Below are 24,631 nucleotides of genomic sequence, written 5' to 3' on the forward strand. Positions count from 1 at the left end.
TAAAAAGATATGTAAGTAGATCCTAGAGCAAATAAGGTCTGAATTCTCCCTAGAAGTCAAGATGACTTAATTGAAACCGTCATATTGTGGTCATATCATGAAAGGACATGACTCACTAGTAAAGATAACAATGTTTGGCAATGTAGAGAGCAGCAGGAAAAGAAAAAGACAGCATTCCAGATGGACAATTTGAATCAAGGAAGCCACTGCCCCGAGTATGCAAGGATTTCTCATTCATTAAGATGTCATAAATCAACTTGAAGGCAGTTAATGGCACTCAACTCAGAAGGGGAAGATGTAGAAGAGACTAGTATTGCACTTCCTAATAGGTTGAGGCACAAACAAACTGCTGTAACCCCATTTAGCCGGTGTTTTTCCTCATTAATAACTTTTGCCATTTTGGCCACACTGTATTGTTCCTAGGTTGCTCTGTGAAATGATGGAGATTATGTAACTATTGAATTCCAAACTTACAAAACAGATATTTAAAGTACAGCTAATTATTTTGTTATCAATCTTGTTTTTATTTGTCACCTTAAATTTCTTACGAAATATTCTTTTCTTTATCAGAAACTAAATTCCTCCAGCTCCTCTGAAGGAAGCACTGTGGATATTGGAGTTCCAGCAGAAGAGCAACCAGAAGCAGAACCTGAGGAAGCTGAGGAACCTGAAGCATGTTTTACAGAAGGTCAGGGATGACTATATTAAGCATCTGATAAATTTGTGTGCTAGACCTCTGCTTAGCTATTTTCTCTGGATGAAATGGGATTTGAAGGAATACTAAGCAAGTTCTATATGTAGATAAATTACTGCAGAAAGGTGAGAACATGCTAATCCTGTATACCATGTATAATTTGAAAAATACTGATGATTTCTTGTTTTCTTTCAACATTTAATCTATTTTTAGGCTGTGTTCAAAGGTTCAAGTGCTGTCAAGTTAGTGTGGAAGATGGGAGAGGAAAACAGTGGTGGAATCTTAGAAAAACTTGCTTTCGAATAGTTGAACACAACTGGTTTGAAACCTTCATTGTCTTTATGATCCTTCTTAGTAGTGGTGCTCTGGTAAGTTGCAAACAGGAAAAGAATCTATAAGTGTTATGCCTTTTTAAATGCCTTATTTGTCTTCTTATGTCTAACACATCCCATTTACATTTTTCCAAAAATTGTCAAAACAATAGGCCTGAAAGACATTTTAAAAATTGGGAAATCCTTCAAACCCATTCCATTCCTCTTTAGATTCCTTGATATAGCTTATCTAATGCAATAGTTTCACATTTATTCACAAAATCTCATTCATTAATGTTACAGCCATAGAGAAGTACTGTGAGTTGCTTTTGTGAGATCCTGGGGAGCCTTAGCAAGATGACATTGTGAAGACTCCAGAGAATGCCTCTCCTGTTGTGTTTTGGAGTGCTGAAAATGGTTCTTTTTTGGGTGGAGGGATTGTTTGGAGGCAATTTTCAAAGATCAATTCCTATCCTTGGTATTTTGTTGTGGTATTTACTTGGTGCCATGCAAAGTCAGCAGGGGCCATGAATAAAAGACTGTCCACATCTGGTTGCTACAGCAGCACAAGGATCAGCAATAGCCCACTGTAATGAAAAAACAAAAGATTTGCCTTGTGGCAAGCTTCTATCTGGTTGTCATTTGAGCTGCCCTTTGAATTCTTATTCTACGTACTTGTCAGAGACATGTATAAAGTAAAATTATTGATTAGAGTTCATCAGAAATGTAAACCAACAAAATCACACAGAGCTGATTGAATAGCTGTACTAATGAACTGTAAGAAAGGCCATTAAACTCTAATAAAACCAGACAGGCTGGTTGACTGCTAATAACAGCCTACATGACTAACAGAGAGTTAAAGATTTTTTATCTTAGACACAGTCATAACAAAGAAGAGTCCCCACAAGAAATTTTTTAAAATGAAGTAAATATCTGAATCTTTAAGGGGAAATTAGAAAAAAAAAACTTACATTGCTTTGTCACTGTGTGTACAGGCATTAATACCACAAGAAAACCTCAGAGATTTTAAATCAGCTAGCAATTATTTAAAAAGTGTTAGATTACTGTTTATTGTGGAATATGCTAAAAGTTTTAATGATTTCAAGGTGAATGGCTGTTAAAGGAGCTATAAGAACATCTGTAGACCAACTGAATTAACCCAATTTTTGATGACTTGAGAATGACAAGAAAGGATTTATCAGTTAATATGAAAAATATAATAAAATGTATTTTATTGTGTATTGCTGGGCTTGGTCCCCATGTGAGCCGCCCCGAGTTGTTATATTATTATTATTATTATTATTATTATTATTATTATTATTATTATTATATACATAACTCTTTAGAAAGCTGACTGGGGTGCTAACTCAGGTGAAACCGAAACTAGCAGAATTTTTTTAAAAAAACCAAAACACAACAAAAAGCAAGTTTTGGATGCACTGGCACTTCCAAATCTCAAGGAGAGGGAGAATATCATGATAATTTGAGCCTTACCAGAACAGCAGGCAGAAGATATTCATGCTAACATGACTGAAGCTCTTGCTAATTTTTTGGAAGTTTCAAATAGAGATTTCAGTTGGGAGGTTGACATGATCTATCAACAGGATTCTTATGTGTCACAAGAAAGATATGGAGGTTAATATTGTAAGACTCAGAGATGTGGAGGTTAATTTTGTAAAATCTAAGACTCATTAGTTGATTCTACAGAAACATCAACTGAACACGTTGACAACTGACAGTCCTCAATTTTGCATTGGAATCCTGAAAAGAAAAGAATATACTTTCTTGACACAAAAATTGAATGCAAAGGACATTCCATTTAGATGGGAGAAACTGGAGAGAATCACATTCAGATTTAGATTAAATATAATGCAGAATGCAAAAGAATTCTCAAAGAAATACCAAGACAAGTTCAACACACATCAGAAGGGAAGAGAAGAAAAAGATTAAACACACGGAGAAGTAAAAATGGAAGATGAGAATGCTAATGAAGATTGTGAATTAGCTGAGAGGCACAAATTGGCTATGTTGATTAAAGAGAAATCTTTCTCCAACTTCAAGAAAGATTGGGATTCATTTATTACTTTTTACAGCAATGATAGGAGCATTTGTCAGTTGTAGGTTTTATGAATAGAGTGCTATCAAAAGTAGAAGTGTGTTATTTGACATCATTTAAAGGAAGTAGACTTAAAAAAATAGACTACAGTCAACAAGAAACTCCTGCATGGGCTGGTTCATGAGCTCACAAAGAATCAGAAGCGACTGAACAAATAACACAGAGAAACTAAATATGAATAAAACCATCAGGTAGTGAGTGTGAGGTTCACAGGTCTTGTTTGTTTCTAAGTTTTGTTTTTCTGTGTATGTGTGGGGTTTTTTGTGTTTGTGTTCTGTTATTTTTAGTAGATATTTAATTGTAGTGATGTAGTAGCAGGTAGAATATAGTAGGAGTGTGCACGATATCATTTTGAGATACTGTTTTCGGGAGTGTTTACAGTGAACCCTGCAGAAAATGCTTCAGATATACTTCATAAAAAGGAAAATCAGCCTGCAAATGCTAATTTAACATCAATAATTTTTTTAATATCTATTTTATTTATATAACTCTATATCTGGTGTCACGTAAACATTTCTTAGATGGAAATGGGTCACAAGTGGAAAACGTTTAAGAAGCCCTATTATAGAGGGTCACTTCTATTATAACCCATAATGGTATGTTAAGGCATAACCTTAGTTTGTCTCTATGCCATGTTCTTAACAGGGCATGTCTCACAAAATGATTATTAAAAGCTACAGTGGCTTTAGTTTTGTTGTACCTTAAATACTCATTATATTTGCAGGCATTTGAAGATGTATACATAGAACAAAGGAAAACAATCAAAACCATGCTGGAATATGCTGACAAGGTCTTCACCTACATCTTCATTCTTGAGATGCTTCTGAAATGGGTGGCATATGGATATCAAACATACTTCACCAATGCCTGGTGCTGGCTGGATTTCCTCATTGTTGATGTATGTACTCTACTGTTTAAATACTATCTAGAAAATGTTGTAGTATGGAAATTTATTTGTATTTGAAATTCTGCAGTTGAGTATACTCTATTTGGTTTGCTTCTCTCCACCCCACCATAAATATCCACAAATCCCAAATTCTACTTATTCTTTCCCACTGTTAGTTTACTTAAACATCTTCATTTAGAGAATTAGTTTACTATCAACCAGGAATTATTTTATTAAGACACATTAAAACATTTCATTTATTACATTTTCTATGGCAAGCCTTATTTTGTTCATTTTAATTAACAGTGTGAGCCATTAAATCCTTTACAAACTGCTTTGCACTGATAGGAGAGCACTCGCCCTGTCATTCATCAAAGATAGATCCCAATCCATAGACACATTCTGAATTTGATCTTGGATGAAGTCCTTTGTAAATAAAATGCTGTGCTAAACCATTAGAATGTATTATTACGGTATCAGAAATGTGATGCAGACAGACTCTATCTGATAAAGAAGTATTTGGAATGTCCATTTGCATTTGTGAAAGACCAATAAGATCTTGTGTTCTCACCTCAGAAACATGAAATCAAGGACTTTAAAAAAAACTGAAATCTGAGATTATATCCATAATGTGCTCACCCACAATCTAGACAATTGCTGCATAACCCCTCCAAGTGAAGAGGCAACACACATAAATGGGTTAACTATGGGCAACTTTATTAATGTGACCTAATTAAACTTTGCAACTTTGTGACTTGCATTGAACACTAAAATGCATACTGAACTAGGTAATAATCTTGACCATGAACTTGGTAATGAACTTGGTGAGAGTAAAGCCGAATTGGTGACGTTTCTCCTCGGCTGCTAAGGGAAATGTGATGGAAAACTTTGTCACCAAGCATGTCATATTCTCCAGCTCAAAAGCTATTTGTGTTCACTCCACCCCCTTTATTTACACCAGTGATTCCCAAAGTGGGTGCTACCGCCCCCTAGTGGACGCTGCAGTGATCCAGGGGGGCAGTGATGGCCACAGGTGCATTTGGGGGCAATGAATAACTAAGGGGGCAGTGAAAGCATAAAAGAAGGAAGATTTAGAAAAATGGATTTATGTATTCCGCTCATAACGGGGCCTCTTCCAAGAGCACGAGACAGGGTTGAACCTCTACCTCTCTCCTGAGGCACCTATTAGGACACGGGGTGGGGGCGGGGTCTCTTCCCAAGTGCCGGAGACAGGGCTGAGCCTCTGAGACGCCTGTTAGGACACAGGGGGTGGAGCTAGAGGAGTGGGCGTGGCTTCTTCCCAAGAGCCTGAGACAGGGCTGAGAATCTATACCTCTCCTGAGGCGCTTGTTGGGACACAGAGGGTGGAGCTAGGGGAGGGGAGGGGCCTCCTTCCAAGAGCCTGAGACAGGGCTGAGCCTCTATACCTCTCCTGAGAGGCCTTTTAGGACTAAAGGGTGGGGCTAGGGGCGCGGGACAGGGCTGAGCCTCTGTATACCTCCCCTGAGGCGCTTGTTAGAACACGGGGGCGGGGTATAGAGGTTCAGCACCATCAGGCACTTGGGAAGAGGTCCTGCCCCCTTCTCTAGCTCCGCCCCATGTCCTGGTAGGCACCACAAGACAGGGATAGAAGTTCAGCCCTGCCTCAGAGCTCGTAACTCCGCCCATTCCAGTCTTGGCTGCCCATTTGTGGCCCTGCCCACCTCCCCCTCTCCCTCCCAGCCTTGCATCTTGGACTAGGGGAGAGGCTCAGCCCCGCCCTCTTGAGAAGGAGCCACGGCCCCCTTTCCAGGGGGCGCTGAGTAATATTTATTTTGGAAAGGGGGTGGTAGGCCAAATAAGTTTGGGAACCACTGATTTACACCATAGATGGCAGACTGCGGCTTTAGGCTTGCCCTCCAGGAAGTAGTCCCGTCCGGGACTACTTTCTGCCAGTCACTTCCACAGTGGAGCTGGTGATCCCCTTTCCTGGCCCTAGTTGCCCAGGGGCCAGGAAATACATTTTCTCCAGTCTTGATTAGTCTTACATATTAACCTGCAGATAAAGATTCGTCAGGTTTTTAAAATAAAACAATGTTGCTATGCTATACACTCAGCCCTCCATATGTGCTGGGGTTAGGGGCACAGGAGCCCTGGGAAAACCATGAATATTTGATGTATGAGGGATGGTAACTTTGTGTAGGAGATAAGACGTACAGTAGAGTCTCACTTATCCAACATAAACGGGCCGGCAGAACATTGGATAAGCGAATATGTTGGATAATAAGGAGGGATTAAGGAAAAGCCTATTAAACATCAAATTAGGTTATGATTTTACAAATTAAGCACCAAAACATCATGTTATACAACAAATTTGACAGAAAGAGTAGTTCAATATGCAGTAATGTTATGTAGTAATTACTGTATTTACGAATTTAGCACCAAAATATCATGATATATTGAAAACATTGACTACAAAAATGCGTTGGATAATCCAGAACGTTGGATAAGTGAGACTCTATTGTAATGATTTTGGGATTGTTTTTAGCCATGTGATTCCTCCAGACTACCCATCCCTGAATACAGAAGGGCTCCTTATAATGAAAAAGAATGATGCAGGTTTTCTTTCTCACAGGTATCACTGGTTAGCTTAACTGCAAATGCATTGGGTTATTCAGAACTTGGGGCCATTAAGTCCCTTCGGACACTGAGAGCTTTGAGACCTTTAAGAGCCTTGTCAAGATTTGAAGGGATGAGGGTAAGATGAAATGAGAGCAAAGCCGATCCTAATTTAAATGCATGCTTAAATATAAAGAATGCTCCATGCATGCCATATAAGGAATGATAAATCCATGCAGAAATGCTGCCCTTTCATTTTATTGCATATAAATCAGTAATAAATAAGCAAAAGGCTTCATTAGATCACCTTAAGCCTTATTCAATACCACATACTAGCTGTATGCATTTATATTACTTTACTTTCTAGCCAATGTGAGGAGTTTGTCATAAATGTATTTGAGCAGATGTGCTAACAGTGCTTCTAAAGGTGAGTACCTTTTATGTTGATTTGCGCCTGACAAAAATACAAACATAAATAAATATGGGCAGTTGACAACTGGGTTTACGCCACACAGATTTTTTTTTTAAAGAAGGCTCTCATAAAATCAGTTTTGGTGTGTTCCTCTTATTTTATGGGGAATATTGCGCTCCCAGTCAAAAATAAATGTGATACACAGGCTTCAGTTTAGGATTTCATTCAGTAGGTCAAATTTGACATTGCCAGGCCTCCAGATAGGGGCATGTTTCCTATTTGACATAAGTGCTTAAATATATTATTATATAAGCACAATTAATTCATTATGCTCCATAGGCAGTTCATTAAACTCCAGTATTGTCTCATCAACTGGACTCAACCTGTTTAAATGGCTAATTAACCAGACGCTTCAATTGATCTCCCCTCCCCAATTATAGCTTTTCATTTCCATCGGCGAAGGTGATTCCAGCAAATGTGCAGCATTATCTACACAACTCATGCAATATTACATATTTGCTTTCGGGGGAAAGCAGGATCACCATTTAATCTCAATCAGAAAAGTTCCTTACACTATATCCCTGTTTTCTTCTCTTCATTCCCGTTGCCGGATGAATCTTTGACTGCACTGACATCACCAGCAGAACCCCCAGAGCTTCACTTGAAGACATTTATTTATCCACTGTATACAATCTGATCCAAATTGCATGTTGGTCAAACCTGTTATTTTTCAGTGAATGCCTTTTTGCCACTTCATGGAAACATAAGAGGAAACAGCTTTTGAATAATGTTAAAAGGAAACCGTCCTAGTGAGATGGGCAGCTGATAAACATGCTGCCCAAACAGTATATAGATGTAAAGTCACGTCAGAACCATGAAATGAAATTCAGATGATTGGAGCTCAGTTCCTCAAATTGTATCCATCAGGTTGCATATCTTTTCTTCAAAATTTCTACAAAGAAATATTGTAAATTGAAACTGACTCGATACATGAATTTCAGGTGCATCTAACCACCCCTTAATTTCAACAAATCCCTTTAAGCAAGAAATTCATGAATTGAGAAGTCAGCAGTGGAATAGGGTAAGAGCTGGTCAATTCCTGTAGTGTTCACGAACATTCATTCAGTTTTCAACTGACTGTTTGGTTTATCCATGTTCATACTTCTTTTTATTTACTATTCATGAACATTCTTGCAAATATGTTTCTGTTGGCACAAATGTTTCTGGAACTGTTGTCATTTGTACTCCTTTCTAAATAAACTTCAAGACTGGCAATGATGCTAAATGTTCATGTAATATGAGTACCAAGAATATGGCAATCTGAAAAATTATTTCAGTACATATCTGGTTCATAAGAAAAGAAAGAAGATTATAATCTATTTCATTTTTTTCTCATTTACGAGCAGTTTTCTGTTGCAATGATTCTGGCTAATACTATTCAAAAAGAACCAGGAGTTGTGTGTCCACAATGATATCAGCTATTTGCCATTTCTTATGCATTTCCTCACATGTCAAAGATTTCTATTGCTGGACCAAGGAGCCAAATAAATATCCTCTGATTGTCCCTAAACACGATGCCAACAATAAACAGATTAATCCCCAAATAAAGTATGTAAACAGCTTACAAAGGAAAAATAGTTTGTTCAAGCATTTGGCTAAAATTTAGAAAGAGTACACATTCACAGAAATTGGTGTTTGTTAATGGATGCTTTGTGAACAGGAAAAGACCTCACAGAAAACATATAATGTTACCAGAAGGATTTAGTCTCGGTGAAGACTGAATTGGTAAAATGGGCCACATTTTAAAAATAATAATTTCTTAACCAATCTTTTCTCACACTTACATTTTGACCTATTGTTTCCAAATACAAGTTTTGGTTTTCACCTATTTGTATAATGATATTAAAATGTGGAGCTTTAAATTAACTTCATATGATTTCTCTATTCAAAAAACTGGTAAAATTATTCCTTCGCAGAAGACAAACCAAGACCTAAGGACAACGTAAGTCTGTGAAATATAAAGTCTCACATAATTTCCCTATATGGATGAGGGGAAATTTCATCAAAACAGAAGATTTTGAAAATTCAATTCTGTTGTGTTCTTTTGTTTCAATATAATTAAAAGTACATTTCAACCACTGTAACTCCACATAGGTGCTAGAAGGCAAAGTAAATATGTGCTTTCATTTGAACGAAATATGCTATAGATTGAGAGCAATATTCTAATCTCAATACATGTAGATATATTCTATTTGTAAAATGAGATTTGAATATCCCCATTGCTTGATATTTATCATTTTAATATTCCCTGTAATGAAACGGTCTTGCAGTAGTTCAAAATATGTATACATGTAGAAAAATAAGTATCCATTGCTTTGCTAAATTTAGAGAATTGATTTCTTAGTAATGAAGCATGTGTTTATGTGTAAGTTCACTGGAGGAGAGCATGTTATGCGTGCTTGGTATATTTCTCTTGGAGCAGTAGAGCAGAAAAGAACTTTAAACTAAATAATCCACCCTGCAGTTTTAGTTTTGCATGTCTTATGCACATTTTTGGCTGATTGCTTTAAAGTTATATTTCAAATATCCAGTCCATTTTCTGATAGAGCAATCTAACAAAGAAATCGGTACAGTGGCCATTACTCACATGACTTATACATAGCTTACAATTCACAGCATCAGAATTTTATTTTAAATACATTTACAAGTCCAATTTTTAAAATGTCTATGTATAGCTAATCTTCTTGATGTGAAAGATAGGGACCACTGATTTTCCCCCTTGAGTCCTTCTGCATTTCATACCTTATGTCACACTGCTTTCAATCTTGTCAAACTATAGTAGGGACATATTATTAGAAATTAGGGTCACAAACTTATTATTTAAGGACCTTCAGACCATACAATACACCAGGAAGCCACCACTGTCCAGCTCTATTCCACCATGATAATAAAGTTGCCCTCCTCCGCTTTGTTGCAGCCAGATTGCTCCTGCTTCTTCCTCAACCCTTGCCAAGACCTCATTGTAAGGCCTGTCAAGAGGAGGAATTGTAGTTTTGAAGTTAAAAGCATGTGGAGCTAAAAGTACTCTTCTTTATATGGAAGGCATTTATATCCTACAATACAGAGCTGAGAACACATCTATCCTGGGAGTAGGCATCACCTCTCAGCTCGCACTACCACAGCCAGTGGTAGAAAAGCATGTCAGCAGCAACTGAAAGCCCACACCTACAACCCTATACTCACATATTTAACATGAAGTCCTATTCAACTCTGTGTGGTTTACATTTAGTCCATTCGCACTACAGAATTATGGCTCTATTCAGGGCTGTAGCCAAGGGGGGGGGGGGTAGGGGTTCAAACCCCCCACCCCCAAATTTGACAGTTTTTTTTAAACATTCTGGTTTACTCACAAATTTCTACTGGTTAACCAAATCCCCATGAGTGTCCACTGAAGTTTATCGATGGAGCTTGATTTCTAAATTATTTTGTGTTATGGAACTACTCTTCATGATTCGCTTAAAAAAAGTTTCAACACCCCCTCCAAAAAAAATTCTGGCTATGGCCCTGGCTCTATTATTCCACTTTAACTACCATGATTCCATTCTATATAATTCTGGGATTTGCATTTAGAGGAAAGACACTTAGAATTCTCAGCCAGAGAGCTCCCCTCCAAATGACAAGCCTCCTGATTCCATAGGATGAAACCATGGAGGCAGTGACAGTGGGAGTATAAAGCTGATAGTGTAAATGGATCTACATATGTAAAGGATTATGTATATGTGCTCAGAAATATGTTACGTTTGATTAAATGTTCCTTGTGCTTGATGAGACTTAATCCGAATTAAGTCCATATACATACATCCCCAATCCAACAATGTTCTTCCCTTTTGTGAGATCTTCTCTATATTCTCTGGACTGTAACTCTATGGCAGAGCACCTGATTTGTATACAGCATATTCAGGTTCCAGCCAGTGTCACTTCCACACAATCTGGAAAGACTATTATTTCTCAAAATCTGTATTTTTTGGTGGATACATGAGAGCTACAGTGGAACCTACATACCATATTATACGTTTCTGCACAAGAGCTCACTGTTCTTTGGATCCTGCCCAAGTATCTGTGGGAGGAACTTCAGATCTCCTTACTAAAGCTACCTTTCTTTCTGTGAAATTTTGAAAGTAGAATTTTTAATATCTCATTCTTGGAGACTCCTTTTCTCAGTAACTTATCAGATGAAACAGCGTTTTGAAAATCATAGATGACCTACACTGATGTAGTTGTAAGCAGGCTTAATTATAATTCACCAAGTCCCATTGATTTTGTGAATCTGTTCCAAGTTTGAGTAAAATTCTGATTCCAATTTCAGGGTTTAGAACAGTGGTTTTCAATTTGTGGGTCCCCAGGTGTTTTGGCCTACAAGTTCCAGAAATCCCAGCCAGTTTACCAGCTGTTAAGATTTTTGGGAGTTAAACATGAAAGGCACTGCAGACTAACTCAACCAGAGAAATCAGCCATAGCAGAGCACTTGATGAACCAACCTGGACACAGTATATTATTTGAGAACACAGAAATGCTCGACCACTCCAACAACTATCATGTCACACTACACAGAGAAGCCATTAAAATCCACAAGCATGTGGACAACTTCAACAGAAAGGAGGAAACCATGAAAATGAACAAAATCTGACTACCAGTATTAAAAAAACCCTCAAAAATCAGAACAGTAGATGGGAAGCAACACTCTGAGGGCAGAGGAGCTCCAGGGATGACTAATGACTCTGAACAAAGGATGCCCACCAGGCAAGAGACAAACCTTTCCAATGCTAATTACAGCAATTAACTACAACATTCACGCAACATTCCAACTGACAAAGAACTCTTCTCACACCCTGGACTTCCCACAGATATATATTAACCTTCCTAGCCTAGTTTTTCCATGCCTCACAACCTCTGAGGATGCCTGCCATAGATGTGGGCGAAACATCAGGAGAGAATACTTCTGGAACATGGCCATACAGCCAATACATACAACAACCCCATCTGGAGACTCACAGGTTGAGAACCACTGGTTTAGAACCTTTTCATCAAGAAGGCTGGAATCCTTAACTCACTTCCTTTGGAGTAAGCTCCATGTAATATAATGGGAATTACTGTTGAGTAGACATAATTAGGATTGCACTACAAAATAATTTTTAGAATTTAGATCCCCATCTAACACAGCAAGGTTTAACTATGACTGACTTGTCATATCCAGACCAAAAAGGGGTCCAAGATGCTATATGTTTTTAAAAGACTTCTTGATCCAGACACTTATTGTGAAATTGTGAATATTTTGTTTCAATTTTTTGCCAGGGGAAATTTCAACTGCAGGGTTTTAGATTTAACTAGATTTATGAACATGGATTTTTTTTCCTGGCTTGTTAAAAAAACAACACAGTTATCTAGCCAAACTTCAAATTCCCTGGGAACCAAAGAAGGCTAAATGCCAGGGCCCCTTCAATTGATAGGTGCCACCATAATGCAGTACACCCAATACCTGCACCACTTCCCCAGTCTATGTGACTTTTATAGCCTAAGCTACCAGAACGAATACATGAATTTGGTCCTTTTCATTATTGTATTGGGATTCCACTGTGTACAAGGGCTATTACACAATTGGAATCTCTAACATGTTTGACATGCTGCTGTTCAGAATCCCAGATATGACCCTTTCCAAGCCACTCCATTACTCATACCGTTGCAGCCCTAGGCAGCGCGAGCACTCGAAAACCAGGCAGGAGCCAATATAACAAACAAGCTGTTTATTGAAGCAGAGTAAATATATAGGTCTATGCGCATTTAAGGTGGAAAGTCAGAGTAAGAAATAGTCCATAATATATAGTAAATTGCAATTCAGAAAGAGTTTATCAGTGTCCAATTTGTAATCCACAAGTGAAGCGTGATAGCTTCCCTTAGATATCAAAGTTTGTCCATGAAACAATAGCGGAAAACAAAGCACTGCAAATCCGCTTGAAAAGTCCCATAGCAAAGTCAAAGAAGCAAGGTAAACAAAGCAGAGTCAATCTCGATCCAGGAACAAGGAAGTCGCGGTAACAAGGCAAGGTCTACTTGGGAGTAGCGGCTAGGCACGGCTCTCCTGAAACTGGAAACTCGGCACGGATTCAGAAGACAAGGCAAGGAGCTGGAAACTGGAACCTCTTCCGAGGAAAGGCAAAGTTGACACCGCAATGAAAATACAGTGCAGAGTACTTTTAACAGAATCCCAAGTCTGTAAGAATTAGGGAGTACAGGGCCCCCGAAAGTTCTCAAGGGAAAACAAACCATTATCTAGTTTGAGAGCGAGTCTTTAACTTCTTCTCAGTTCTTGTTTTCTACTTCTATCTTTGGTAACAAAATCTCTCCGATTAAAACTTCAATTCTCCCCCAAGTCTGTACCATCTGATGTGGTTAACGCTGGAGAGAATTCAGAATGTTTGCCAATTAGCGGATGTATGATATCCAGCACCTGCAAGGCCATAGGGCCTGAGTTCTGAGCAGGAATGTCTTTGAATTCCGTCGCCTCATCTGTTTCTGACTCCAAGTCTCAATGTAACCTGGGCCATGATGGCTAAGCCACAACACATACATAAACACACATTAACCTTTCTCTCTCTTTTTTGCACACATGCATACACACACACACACCACTTTTTGACAGCACATAGAGTTCAAAACAAGTTTGCCATGCTCTTGTTTTCATTGAGCAGTTTGGGCTTATTTCTAACACACATAGATGTTTTCTCCCTTCCTAAAATGTTTTTTACTCCACTTATATATCAGGACTTCTTAAACATGACTGATTCCCCCTTACTATTATGGGCTGATAGTGTTGTTTTGGCTAAATACAGAAGGAACTCAGTATTACTATACAGGATCCTGTTTAGCTGCCAGACATGAAAGGATAGAGCTGTTCTCAAATGCTACCACATGACTCTGGCACAGCAGTACTCAAGATTTAGAAATAATAAAAGCAAGTTTTTACCTTAGAAGGCACTGCCCACCTATGAGCTGACCCTACCTTCAGATACCTGACAGTTTATGACTTACTGCCAGTTGCACGATCTGTGCACTTAAAATTAAGTAGCTTGAGGAAGATCAGAACAAACAAAAACCTGGATTATGACAACATCCAAAGAACAGAAGAATATAGCTACAAGGGAAATGAAGAAAGAAAGGAGACTTCATGACTGGACAGTTTTGTGGAAAAGACCATGATTGATCTACAGTTTTCCCTCATTACTTCGCGGTTCACTTTTCACGGATTCCCTGTTTCACAGTTTTTCAATAAACTCTAAAAGACTATTATAGATAATAAAAAAATTACAAGTTACAGCCTAAGGAAGGGAGACAAAAGGATCCCAAGCAGCAATGGGAGGAGAAGGAGGCGATTTATCAACACACGATTGGTTGCTAAAGACTTAAAATAGTGTATAACTACTAAAATAATGTAAAACTTTTAAAATAAATATAGTGTCCCTACTTCGCGGATTTTCACTTATTGTGGGTGGTCCTGGAACCTAACCTCAGCGATAAGTGAGGGAACACTGTACTTTGATTAGCTTGACTTGAAACCAAGGTTTTGAAAGAAATTCAAAATATAACTTATTTGAGAAACAGAAGAATAACTTAAGACATTATGCTGACTTCAAAGAAGTTCAACCAATTCTAGCTACTATTTAAAAATGCAGAAAGGGACAAGATTCTCAGATGCGAAAAAGGCCATGATTGGTAGAATGTACACTAGATGATACTCAAGTGTTTTTTCATAGTATTGATCCATTTATTGTATTACTGCCCAATACCTATGTGTACTAGTTTGTCCTGTGTTAATATATCACATGCATCTTTCCTTCATGTCTGTGTTGAAAGAAAAGATATATGCTGTCCAAACTGGTGGATATAGATTTGCAATTTTATTTTGTGCAGAGACATCCCCTTATCCCAGTATAACCCACTTCATGAAAGTGTTTCTGTCAACTTTCAAATGATTCTTTTCAGTTTGATGGACTTTTAAAAAGTACTCCATTATCATTCGGAGAAAAAAAAAGGACTGTTATATTATCCGAGCAGAGGCCAAAAGAGGACGATAGACAGAAAAGCATAGTCCTTTTTACAGGGGGGAGTTGAAGGAGGAAAGCCATTTTCCCCATTCTTGCTGGTTATCCCTCCCTTCCCATGTCATAAATGAGGGCTGTTTCCACAACTGCAACATGAGTGGGGGAAATAACAGGAAAACAGAGGGAAATAGTTTTACTCCTTTAGCCCCCTCCCCTGTAAAATGGACTATCCTTCTCTGTCTAGAACCCCCCCCCACTTTATGGCCTCTACCAAATAATGGAACGGCATCCCCCCAAAAATGTATTACTCCTATAGCTACGCTTTTAAAATAACACTTTGTTTTTTCATTATGTAAAATGAGAACAGTTAATTTCAGGTTTTTCACACACTAGAATGCTACAAGGCCTGTGGTACAAAGCAAACCTAAGGAGAGAATGTCCCATAACTGTAAAAATTTACTTACACAGAAAAGGGAATCAAGTTATCCCTCTTTACAATTTTACTGTAACCTAGTCTAAACCAAATAAAAAATCATTTTTGAAATAATTTATTATTTGTAACAAGTTGTTTCCAAACTTGGTTAGAGACCGTCACTGTGTTGGTCCCAGATCCCAAAGACCTCCTATGATCATTATTTGAATACATTACTTTGAATGCGATTTCCTGCTTCTTGGCAGGGGGTTGGACTGGATGGCCCATGAGGTCTCTTCCAACTCTCTACTATTCTATGATTCTATGACTCCTGTACTGACAATAATAGCTGCAGCTGCCTTCGCAATCTAGAAGATTTGCAGAAAGCATAACACAATGTTCTTTACTTCTTGGATGCTGATGTATTCTGAAAAGGCTATTCCATTCTTTCTATTCCTGAGAGAGGAAAAGTAAAATGATGCAGAACCTAAGAAGGTAGTAATGTCCCTACCGTAAGTGAGATCTGTCAACTTCTTCTAGCCTTTCCTCTTAAACTCCTTGGCTATTCTGTTAATTAGATGGCTACATACCATCATTCCTAGATTTTGCTTTTAAAAGATTAAAATGCTGAAATGAACTGCAATCATTATGAGCAGCAGTACTCTGAATAGGATGGTTGCTCATTCACTTCAGGACAAACTACCATATGTTTCTCCAGATCTGTTGGACTACAACTTCTATCAACCTCTGTTAACTACTCCAATACATAGTTTGTAGAATTGTAGCTAACACAAATGGAAACATAAAAAAGCCCTTTCCTTACCACAAAGCACTCTCAGACAGCAGTACATAGAGATCAATTCAAGGAGTGATGTTAATACAGTAAAGTCTCACTTATCCAAGCTAAACGGGCTGGCAGAACCTTGGATAAGCGAATATCTTGGATAATAAGGAGGGATTAAGGAAAATCCTATTAAACATCAAATTAGGTTATGATTTTACAAATTGAGCACCAAAACATCATGTTATACAACAAATTTGACAGAAAAAGTAGTTCAATACGCAATAATGTTATGTTGTAATTACTGTATTTATGAATTTAGCACCAAAATATCACGATATATTGAAAACATTGACTACAAAAATGCATTGGATAATCCAAACCTTGGATAAGCGAGACTCTACTGTACTACTTTTAAAAAAGGCTGTGAAGAATTATACACCCTTTCAACCCCAGGGTGCTTTGCTGTTGTAGTAAACACGTTTGTCAGATATTTAATCTGCTGACATGACAGCTATAACTGCTTTGAGTTTTGCTTTTTTACTCTTCAGAGAAAAGTTTGACATAGAACAGTAGGGACATTTCATAAAATAAAACATTTTCTTAGGCTAGTAGAAGAATAAAATGGTCAAATATTACTTAATCAAGAAAAAGCACAGACTGACATTCATAAAATAGTTAACCGTAAAACTCAGACATGTAGGTTTCTTTAAATGTATTCCTCAACTACATGGAAAATGCCAATACATCTAGTACATCTGTTTCTACTTCTCAGTCCAACAGAACTGTAGGGTCCTTAAGCAAATATTAAAACCTCACCAGTTGGCGAAAACAGTATGGCAGAAAAACTTCTCACTATCACTGCAAAACAGCATTTCCAAAATGATCTCACAAATACAGATTTGGCTAGTCTGGCTGTACTCTACAGGACAGGATCCATGCTATTCAGCAGAGAGAATGAGATATGTTCCTTGCTTAAATATTAACACTAAGACCTTCCTTTTCACCAAATACTATGGTGGTTGTGAACAGGCAAAAACCCAGTGATCCAGTAGTGCTTCCGTTTTCTGAGAAAAAGTCCTTCTAATAATAAGTGTCTTTGATTCAGCTTAGGTTCCCAGTAAGAGAAGTCCATTTCCATAGATTCTCTGTTGCAGTGCCTCAATTCCTGCTAAAGATACTCTTGGGAGACTGCCAGGGCAAAATAATATCTGTAGCTCCAGATAACACATTTTCCATAAGTGGCAGACTTTTCATAAGATCTTAGAATCCGGTTTCTTACATTTCTTCATGGCATTCCTTTTTTGCCATGTATTCATAGGTAAACACACAAAGGCATTATATTCAGGCAACTGGGGCAGTATTTTGATTTATTCTGCATTCAAATGCTGTTGGCCTTTAAGTTCCACCACCACTCCTTTATCGATTTAGGAATATGTCATTTATTTATTTTTAAGCAAAATATTTCACTGAGAAGGAATTCATTTGTTTAATAAAGACTGGAGCTTGAAATAAAATATGTGATTGTTTAGATAAGCACATATGCTAAATCGTCTGGCTTTCTTACGCAAAGAAATAATCTTCATAATAACAAGAATAATGCATGGTTAAGTGTACTCCTCGAGATGTGTACTAATTCTTGACTTGCTTTCCTTTATAACTTTTTTTGACATTTCTATTTTTAGTTATACAACAATTATGCAATCCTTTCAGTTCATAAGGAATAATTTATTTCCTTTTTATATTTTGATTTCCTGTATAAATATTTTAACATATATCTCTTTTCTTTGCAGAGATCAACAATCTTCATGTTGCTATTATAAGGTTTATTTTTCATTTTGATTTTATTTAGATATTTTAGTTTTCCATCTTTGTTGTCTTGTTGAGCATATAAATGTTTGCAGTTTTTTCAAAAAAATGATGTTTTTAAACTCTGTTGCAATCAAAATTATGAGTGGCCATTTTACCATTTGCTTTAGTTTAAAAAGTAGAACAGTCATACATTGATGCAACAGAGTAATTACATTACTGCTAGATTTGAATGTATTCTTAAACTGTTTTTTTCCCCTCCTCTATTTCTGTACTAGGTGGTTGTGAATGCCCTTCTTGGAGCAATTCCATCCATTATGAACGTGCTTCTTGTTTGTCTTATATTCTGGCTAATTTTCAGCATCATGGGAGTAAATCTGTTTGCTGGCAAATTCTACCACTGTATTAACACCACAACCGGTGACATGTTCCCAATTGATGTAGTTAACAATAAAAGTCAGTGTGAAGAGCTCATAGAAGCAAATGAAACAGCCAGATGGAAAAACGTGAAGGTTAACTTTGATAATGTAGGATTTGGGTATCTTTCCTTGCTGCAAGTAGTAAGTGAATATTCTTTTGAGTAAAACGTTGCTTCCATTTTGTGTTACAGTCTGATTTGATGCATGTTTCATTGGGCCTAATATTCCATTCATTTTACTATAGATTATGCATAGAATTGAACTCTTACAAACAAGTCTAAGTTATACCAATTCACAAACGTATTCCTGTTTGTTTAGCTTTTAAGTGGTTGAGAAAATGTGGGGTCTTTTTTCTAGCTCTGTCATCCATTTGTTTTCTGCACAGTTTTAGGATCTTAACTCAGATTACTACATTAAGTAATATGGTTATGAAACCCGCAGCATTGGAAATAAGATAAATTCTAGGATCCCATCTACATGGGTCAGAAATGGCAATACTAATCCAGAGCGGGATACTCCGGATCAGTGTCACCATTGTCCACATGGTCAGCCACCAAACTGGCTCGAAAGCTGGCGGGTGTCCATCTTGCATGCCCCTAAGCTGGCATGTCAGCCAATTGGTTTTCACATAACCTAACAGAACCAGAACTGGTTTGGCACCACTCTTGACTTGTTCATGTTGATCTGGCCTTCGTGGTGCCCAAGGACATGGCATCACTCAGAGTCTATAATGATACTAGTCAGAGTCTATAATGATACTAGTCAGATGATCCCATCTCCGATAATCTCGCCACACTGGCTAGCATCATTACAGGTGCCGAGGGATGAACATCGACAACACATTGAACATCATGATATTCATGCCTGGTAGCACTGTAAAAGCCAGATCACCAGGGCAAGCTAGGTGCCATGCCATGCTTGGGGGTGACCAAGCCTGGGGAATGTGGGATGAAAGTGTAAATTATTTACACTAGCCAAAACACGAAGCTCCAGAGCATCCCACTCCTTTTCCTAACATGAGACAAGCCTGCATTAACAGGCCTTTTCCCATATTACAGCAAATGGACCCTGTGGTCACCATGGAGTCCATTCACCCTCAAACAAGTCATTTGACTCAGGTACGAGGGTTATCCAGAAAGTAGATTACATTTTGGAATTAAAAATGAACAAAGTATAGGAGAAAACATTTACCATATGCAGTTGAAAGCCACACCCAAATACCACTTCTCAACATAGTCGCCATTCAAATCTAGGCACTTAGATTAGACCATAGAACTGCTGCTTGCGTCCTCAACCAGCCAGTCCTTTGTGCAGCTGCGCATCGTCGCTTGCATTGAGGATGCAAGCGGCAGAGTTTTGTGGGGAAGGAGTTGCCAAGCTCATTCATCACTATGATAAGTGCCTAGATTTGAATGGTGACTATGTTGAGAAGTGGTATTTGGGTGTGGCTTTCAACTGCATATGGTAAATGTTTTCTCCTATACTTTGTTCATTTTTAATTCCAAAACGTAATCTACTTTCTGGATAGCCCTCGTAGATGGCCCCTTAGTGTTCTGTCACAGTACTTGAACTGCATTATCTGGAGCATCAATAATCTAATTTCTTTGGCTGACACTGGCAAAGATTTTGTACTTATCACTTTTTATGTAAATATGTTTTATTCAGCCATCATATTTAACTTGAATGGCTGCATACAACTTGTTGGCAACGAATATACTTCTGTGGGGAGATGTTACACTTTGCTGTATGTTTGCTTTTCCCCTAACTCGTTGCATCCAGAATGAATGTAGAAGATTCTTAAGAAAAAAGGCATAAGAATAAATATTTGATGGGAGTTACAAGATATTATGTTGTGATTTCCTCTAGAAAACATTTTTGCCATAAACAGGTCTTGTTAGTCGTGTGAAAATTCCTTTTTTCTAGCAGTCTTCTAAATATATTCTTTAAAAAGAAGGAGTAATGAAGGAATATTGCAAAAGTAACACAAGAGAGAAGTTACTTTATTATTGTCATGAGTAACTACCAGTAGTTACTTTCAAAAATGACTTCTAAAGTCCCTGTAGGGAAAATTGTGGTTTTGGAGGAAAGCAACATAAGAGCCCTTTTGAAAATGCCAATAAGAAAATGTCCTCCCCTAAGTTTAATAGTGAAAACCTCTATGAATCACATGGTTAGACCTAGCATGCATTCTTAAGCAGCAATTTCATCAACAAAAACAATTAAACAATTAAAATTGTTACTGGTTATGATAGTGGATACAATTTAAAATTTATATTGTTTTACATAATCAAATTTATTGTCAAATGTAATATTCCGAACTTGGTCTTACTGAATGCAGTGAGACTTCTTTTTCATTAGATGTGTGCAGTTATGCCCTAAATGTCTGGATCAAAACTGATAGAAAGCAAACCTTTAAGCATCAGGCACTTTTCAATTCTATAGAGTGATCACCATGTATTGCTGCTGTAATGTTTTGTTGTTTATAAAAAGTGTAATACAAAATAGCAAATGCTGTTCTAAGTTCAGTTTTATATGTTAACTTTTTTTTGGATATAGGCTACATTTAAAGGATGGATGGATATTATGTATGCAGCAATTGATTCAAGAAACGTAAGCAGCTTTTATAACTTTCCTTGAGAGTTATTATATTTTTGTGAGACATACCTAACATGAATTAAAATATTACAATATTTTTGTTTTAATTAAATAATGTTTTTGTTGTTCTTGTGTCATAATCAATGAAGCTGGCAATTAAAAAATCAACATAAGGCTGGCAGAGGAAAATAGTGTGCCAGTGAACTTTCATTGGTTTTTCCACATACATAGGCACTTAATCTTCTGGTCCTTACATAATATTATTGAATAACTACCTTGTACAACTGTTTGCTGAAGTTCTTAATCTGGAAAATGTCTTTGATTTCTAATTTCCTCAAGAACTAAGTGTCCACAACACTATCTGCACCAGTGAAATGATACCATGATAAATGTGGCATCATCCTGCAGAGGTGTACTTCAAATCAATGTGAGCTTGCAAGATTTTTAACCAAGTATTTTACTGTAATTTTTGGATCTTTTGCTTGTTTTGTAGGTAGGTCAGCAGCCTCAATATGAGGACAACCTTTATATGTATCTTTACTTTGTTATCTTCATCATCTTTGGGTCATTCTTCACTTTGAATCTGTTTATTGGTGTCATCATTGATAACTTCAATCAACAAAAAAAGAAGATAAGTATTTACATGAATTACTGGAAAATGCATGGCTTACTGCAAAATTACATATGACCGGCATATCCTCAAGTATATGTAAGAGGCAATAGAAATTGTATTTTCTCAGTTAAAAGGAAAAAAATTAATCGTGGTTTGTTGAAAGGCACTGAGTGTTTAATTCTGTTTCCATTAATAATTATAAATACAGTGGGCAGTTGGTATCTACCAGGATCTCCCATGGATCCCAAGATCCATGGATGCTCAAGTCCCATTACATACAATAGTGTAGGGTGTTCCTTATACATACAGTAGAGTCTCGCTTATCCAACGTAAACGGGCCAGCAGAATGTTGGATAAGCAAATATGTTGGATAATAAGGAGGCATTAAGGAAAAGCCTATTAAACATAAAATTAGGTTATGATTTTACAAATTAAGCACCAAAACATCATGTTATACAACAAATTTGACAGAAAAAGTAGTTCAATACGCAGTAATGTTATGTTGTAATTACTGTATTTACGAATTTAGCACCAAAATATCATGATGTATTGAAAACATTGACTACAGAAATGTGTTGGATAATCCAGAATGTTGGATAAGCGAGTGTTGGATGAGTGAGACTCTACTGTAATAGCAAAGTTAAAGTTTACATTTTGGATTTTAAAAAATATTTTCAAGTTACAGTTGATTAAACCTGTGAATACAGAATATGTGAATACAGAGAGCCAATTTCATTACAATTTTCTATTTACAAAATTTCTATTATGCTAATCTTAATGGATTCAGTAGGTTAGGTTGCTGTAAATCCAGAAGTACTTTAGTTGTAAGGACTCACTAACCCAATTATTTATTTTAAGTTGATAATGGATTTAATATATTTAAAGGCTCTGTGAGAATATGATTGTAACCAATCTTCATTTCATGCCCTTACTTTGGAGGTCAAGACATCTTTATGACGGAAGAACAGAAAAAGTACTACAACGCAATGAAAAAACTGGGGTCTAAAAAGCCTCAGAAGCCTATACCTAGACCTGGGGTATGTGAAATTTCACAATATATTCTACATTGAAAATTCATTTTTTGAAAAAGAGAAAATGAAGTGTGGAGTGTGTTTGGCTGCCCTGCTGGTTGTGGGTGTTAGTCAATATTTAATTATATTAAAATATATTTTTCCCCCTTCTGGACTGCATGCATGCATGCCTGGGCATATAATAGCTATCAACTTGTACAAGTCAGAATTAATTTAATTCCACTGGTGTGTTCACTTAAATTAAATACCATCTCTTCTCTTTTTATACTTTAGAACAAATACCAAGGTGTGGTCTTTGATTTTGTGACAAGACAAGTATTTGACATCAGTATTATGATTCTTATCTGCCTTAATATGATCACTATGATGGTAGAAACAGATGATCAAAGTCAACAAACGGAAGAGATTCTATATCGTATCAACTTGATATTTATTGTCCTCTTCACCGGAGAATGTGTTCTCAAGCTAATTTCACTGCGTTACTATTATTTCACCATTGGATGGAACATTTTTGATTTTGTGGTTGTCATCCTCTCCATTGTAGGTAAGATGCATTCTAAAAAGTCAAATGTCAAATTTTGTTTAAAATATATAATGCTTTCTCTACTTCCAGCCAATACAGCCCTCAGCAATATTCATTTTTAACCACATCTAAATGACTTATACTTATATATTTAATAGGCCTGTGCCACCAATGAAAAAATGTTTCAATACTCACTACAAAATTAGGGGGTGGGGGAAAAATAGTTTCTAAAGTGTTTCCGAAATTGGATGGGGTCCATATCATAACTGTAACGAGTTAACTATTTTTTTTTGTTACTTTTCGTTAAGCAATTTTGCTAATGGGGAAAATTCAGGGGATCCTTTCTCCCTTATTGTTAGAGCTCTTGGCATGAAACTTGATATGATTATAAAACACATTTACCACTGTTAGCCCATCAAGTTTTAGAATGTTTCACTCATCCACAGATTTCTGGAGAACTTTCAAAGTTTTTACAAACAACATTTTTTTAAAAAAACTACAAGAGCCAGCTCCCTGAATTATCTATACAACGACACAAGATAATAGGGGATCATCCCCTTGCCCAAGTTCCAGAAATGTTCATACAATTATTGATTTTGGGGAATTTTTAAAAGTTTTGACAAGCATTTTTTTTTAACCACAACAGATATTTCATGGAATGTCTTTAACCAAGAGAACTTCAGTTTAGGGATTTCTTCCCAGCCCAGCACAGATTTACTTACTAGTACCAAAGTATCAGTCAGCCCTCCTCTTTGCAGATTCAAGAATTTATTGGAACTCTTAACTGCTGCTAGGAGAGACACATCTTTCCCCCTATCCTAATTGGGGTTTTCTGATGCTGAGCAGAATTCTCAGAAATGTAGTTTAGGGCAGAGCGTTTTGAATTCTCTCCCATAGAGCTACTCGCCTTCCCAAACTACATTTTCCTGAATTCTGTGTTCCCTCGTCTTTTTCCCAGCTCACACAGCTAGTCCTGCCCTGCTGCTTTCCTCTCCTCATGGCGAGAGGCAGCCTATCTCTTCTTAATTTAAAGAGAAATGGCAGCTTTTTTGGCTTTGCCTTGTTTGCGCTGAAAATAAAACTGATTTCTGAGCATTACAGAATGGAAACAAAAAAGTATTGGGTGAGTTTTGATACTTAGATTTTTGTGTGTGCAAACCCCCCCCCTTGTGTTTCTTAATATTTGTTCGTATGTACAAAACTTACTAATTAGATACGACTTACTATTTTAAAATGAAGATTTGCACACCCCTAATACTTAAACATCATATAAGTACGTCTGACATACCCGTATTTTCTCAAGTCTAATGTTCCATCAAATCTAATGCGCACTTC

The 24,631-nt window shown here is 37.1% G+C and overlaps 1 protein-coding gene across 10 annotated transcripts in view; it reads left to right on the forward strand.

Annotated features, from left to right (window-relative positions):
* Positions 1-24,631, forward strand: part of scn1a (sodium channel protein type 1 subunit alpha) — a 157,289-nt gene that overhangs the window by 127,868 nt on the left and 4,790 nt on the right. For all 10 annotated transcript variants that reach the window (XM_062969197.1, XM_062969201.1, XM_062969203.1 and 7 more), the window contains 9 exons: positions 571-688; positions 908-1,062; positions 3,846-4,019; positions 6,622-6,744; positions 18,394-18,675; positions 21,091-21,144; positions 21,623-21,760; positions 22,675-22,779; positions 23,047-23,317. In XM_062969197.1, coding sequence (XP_062825267.1) covers positions 571-688; positions 908-1,062; positions 3,846-4,019; positions 6,622-6,744; positions 18,394-18,675; positions 21,091-21,144; positions 21,623-21,760; positions 22,675-22,779; positions 23,047-23,317 — 1,420 coding nt within the window. The remainder of the gene's footprint in view (positions 1-570; positions 689-907; positions 1,063-3,845; positions 4,020-6,621; positions 6,745-18,393; positions 18,676-21,090; positions 21,145-21,622; positions 21,761-22,674; positions 22,780-23,046; positions 23,318-24,631) is intronic.

The sequence above is a fragment of the Anolis carolinensis genome, chromosome 1, assembly GCF_035594765.1.
Source record: "Anolis carolinensis isolate JA03-04 chromosome 1, rAnoCar3.1.pri, whole genome shotgun sequence".
Taxonomy (NCBI): domain Eukaryota; kingdom Metazoa; phylum Chordata; class Lepidosauria; order Squamata; family Dactyloidae; genus Anolis; species Anolis carolinensis.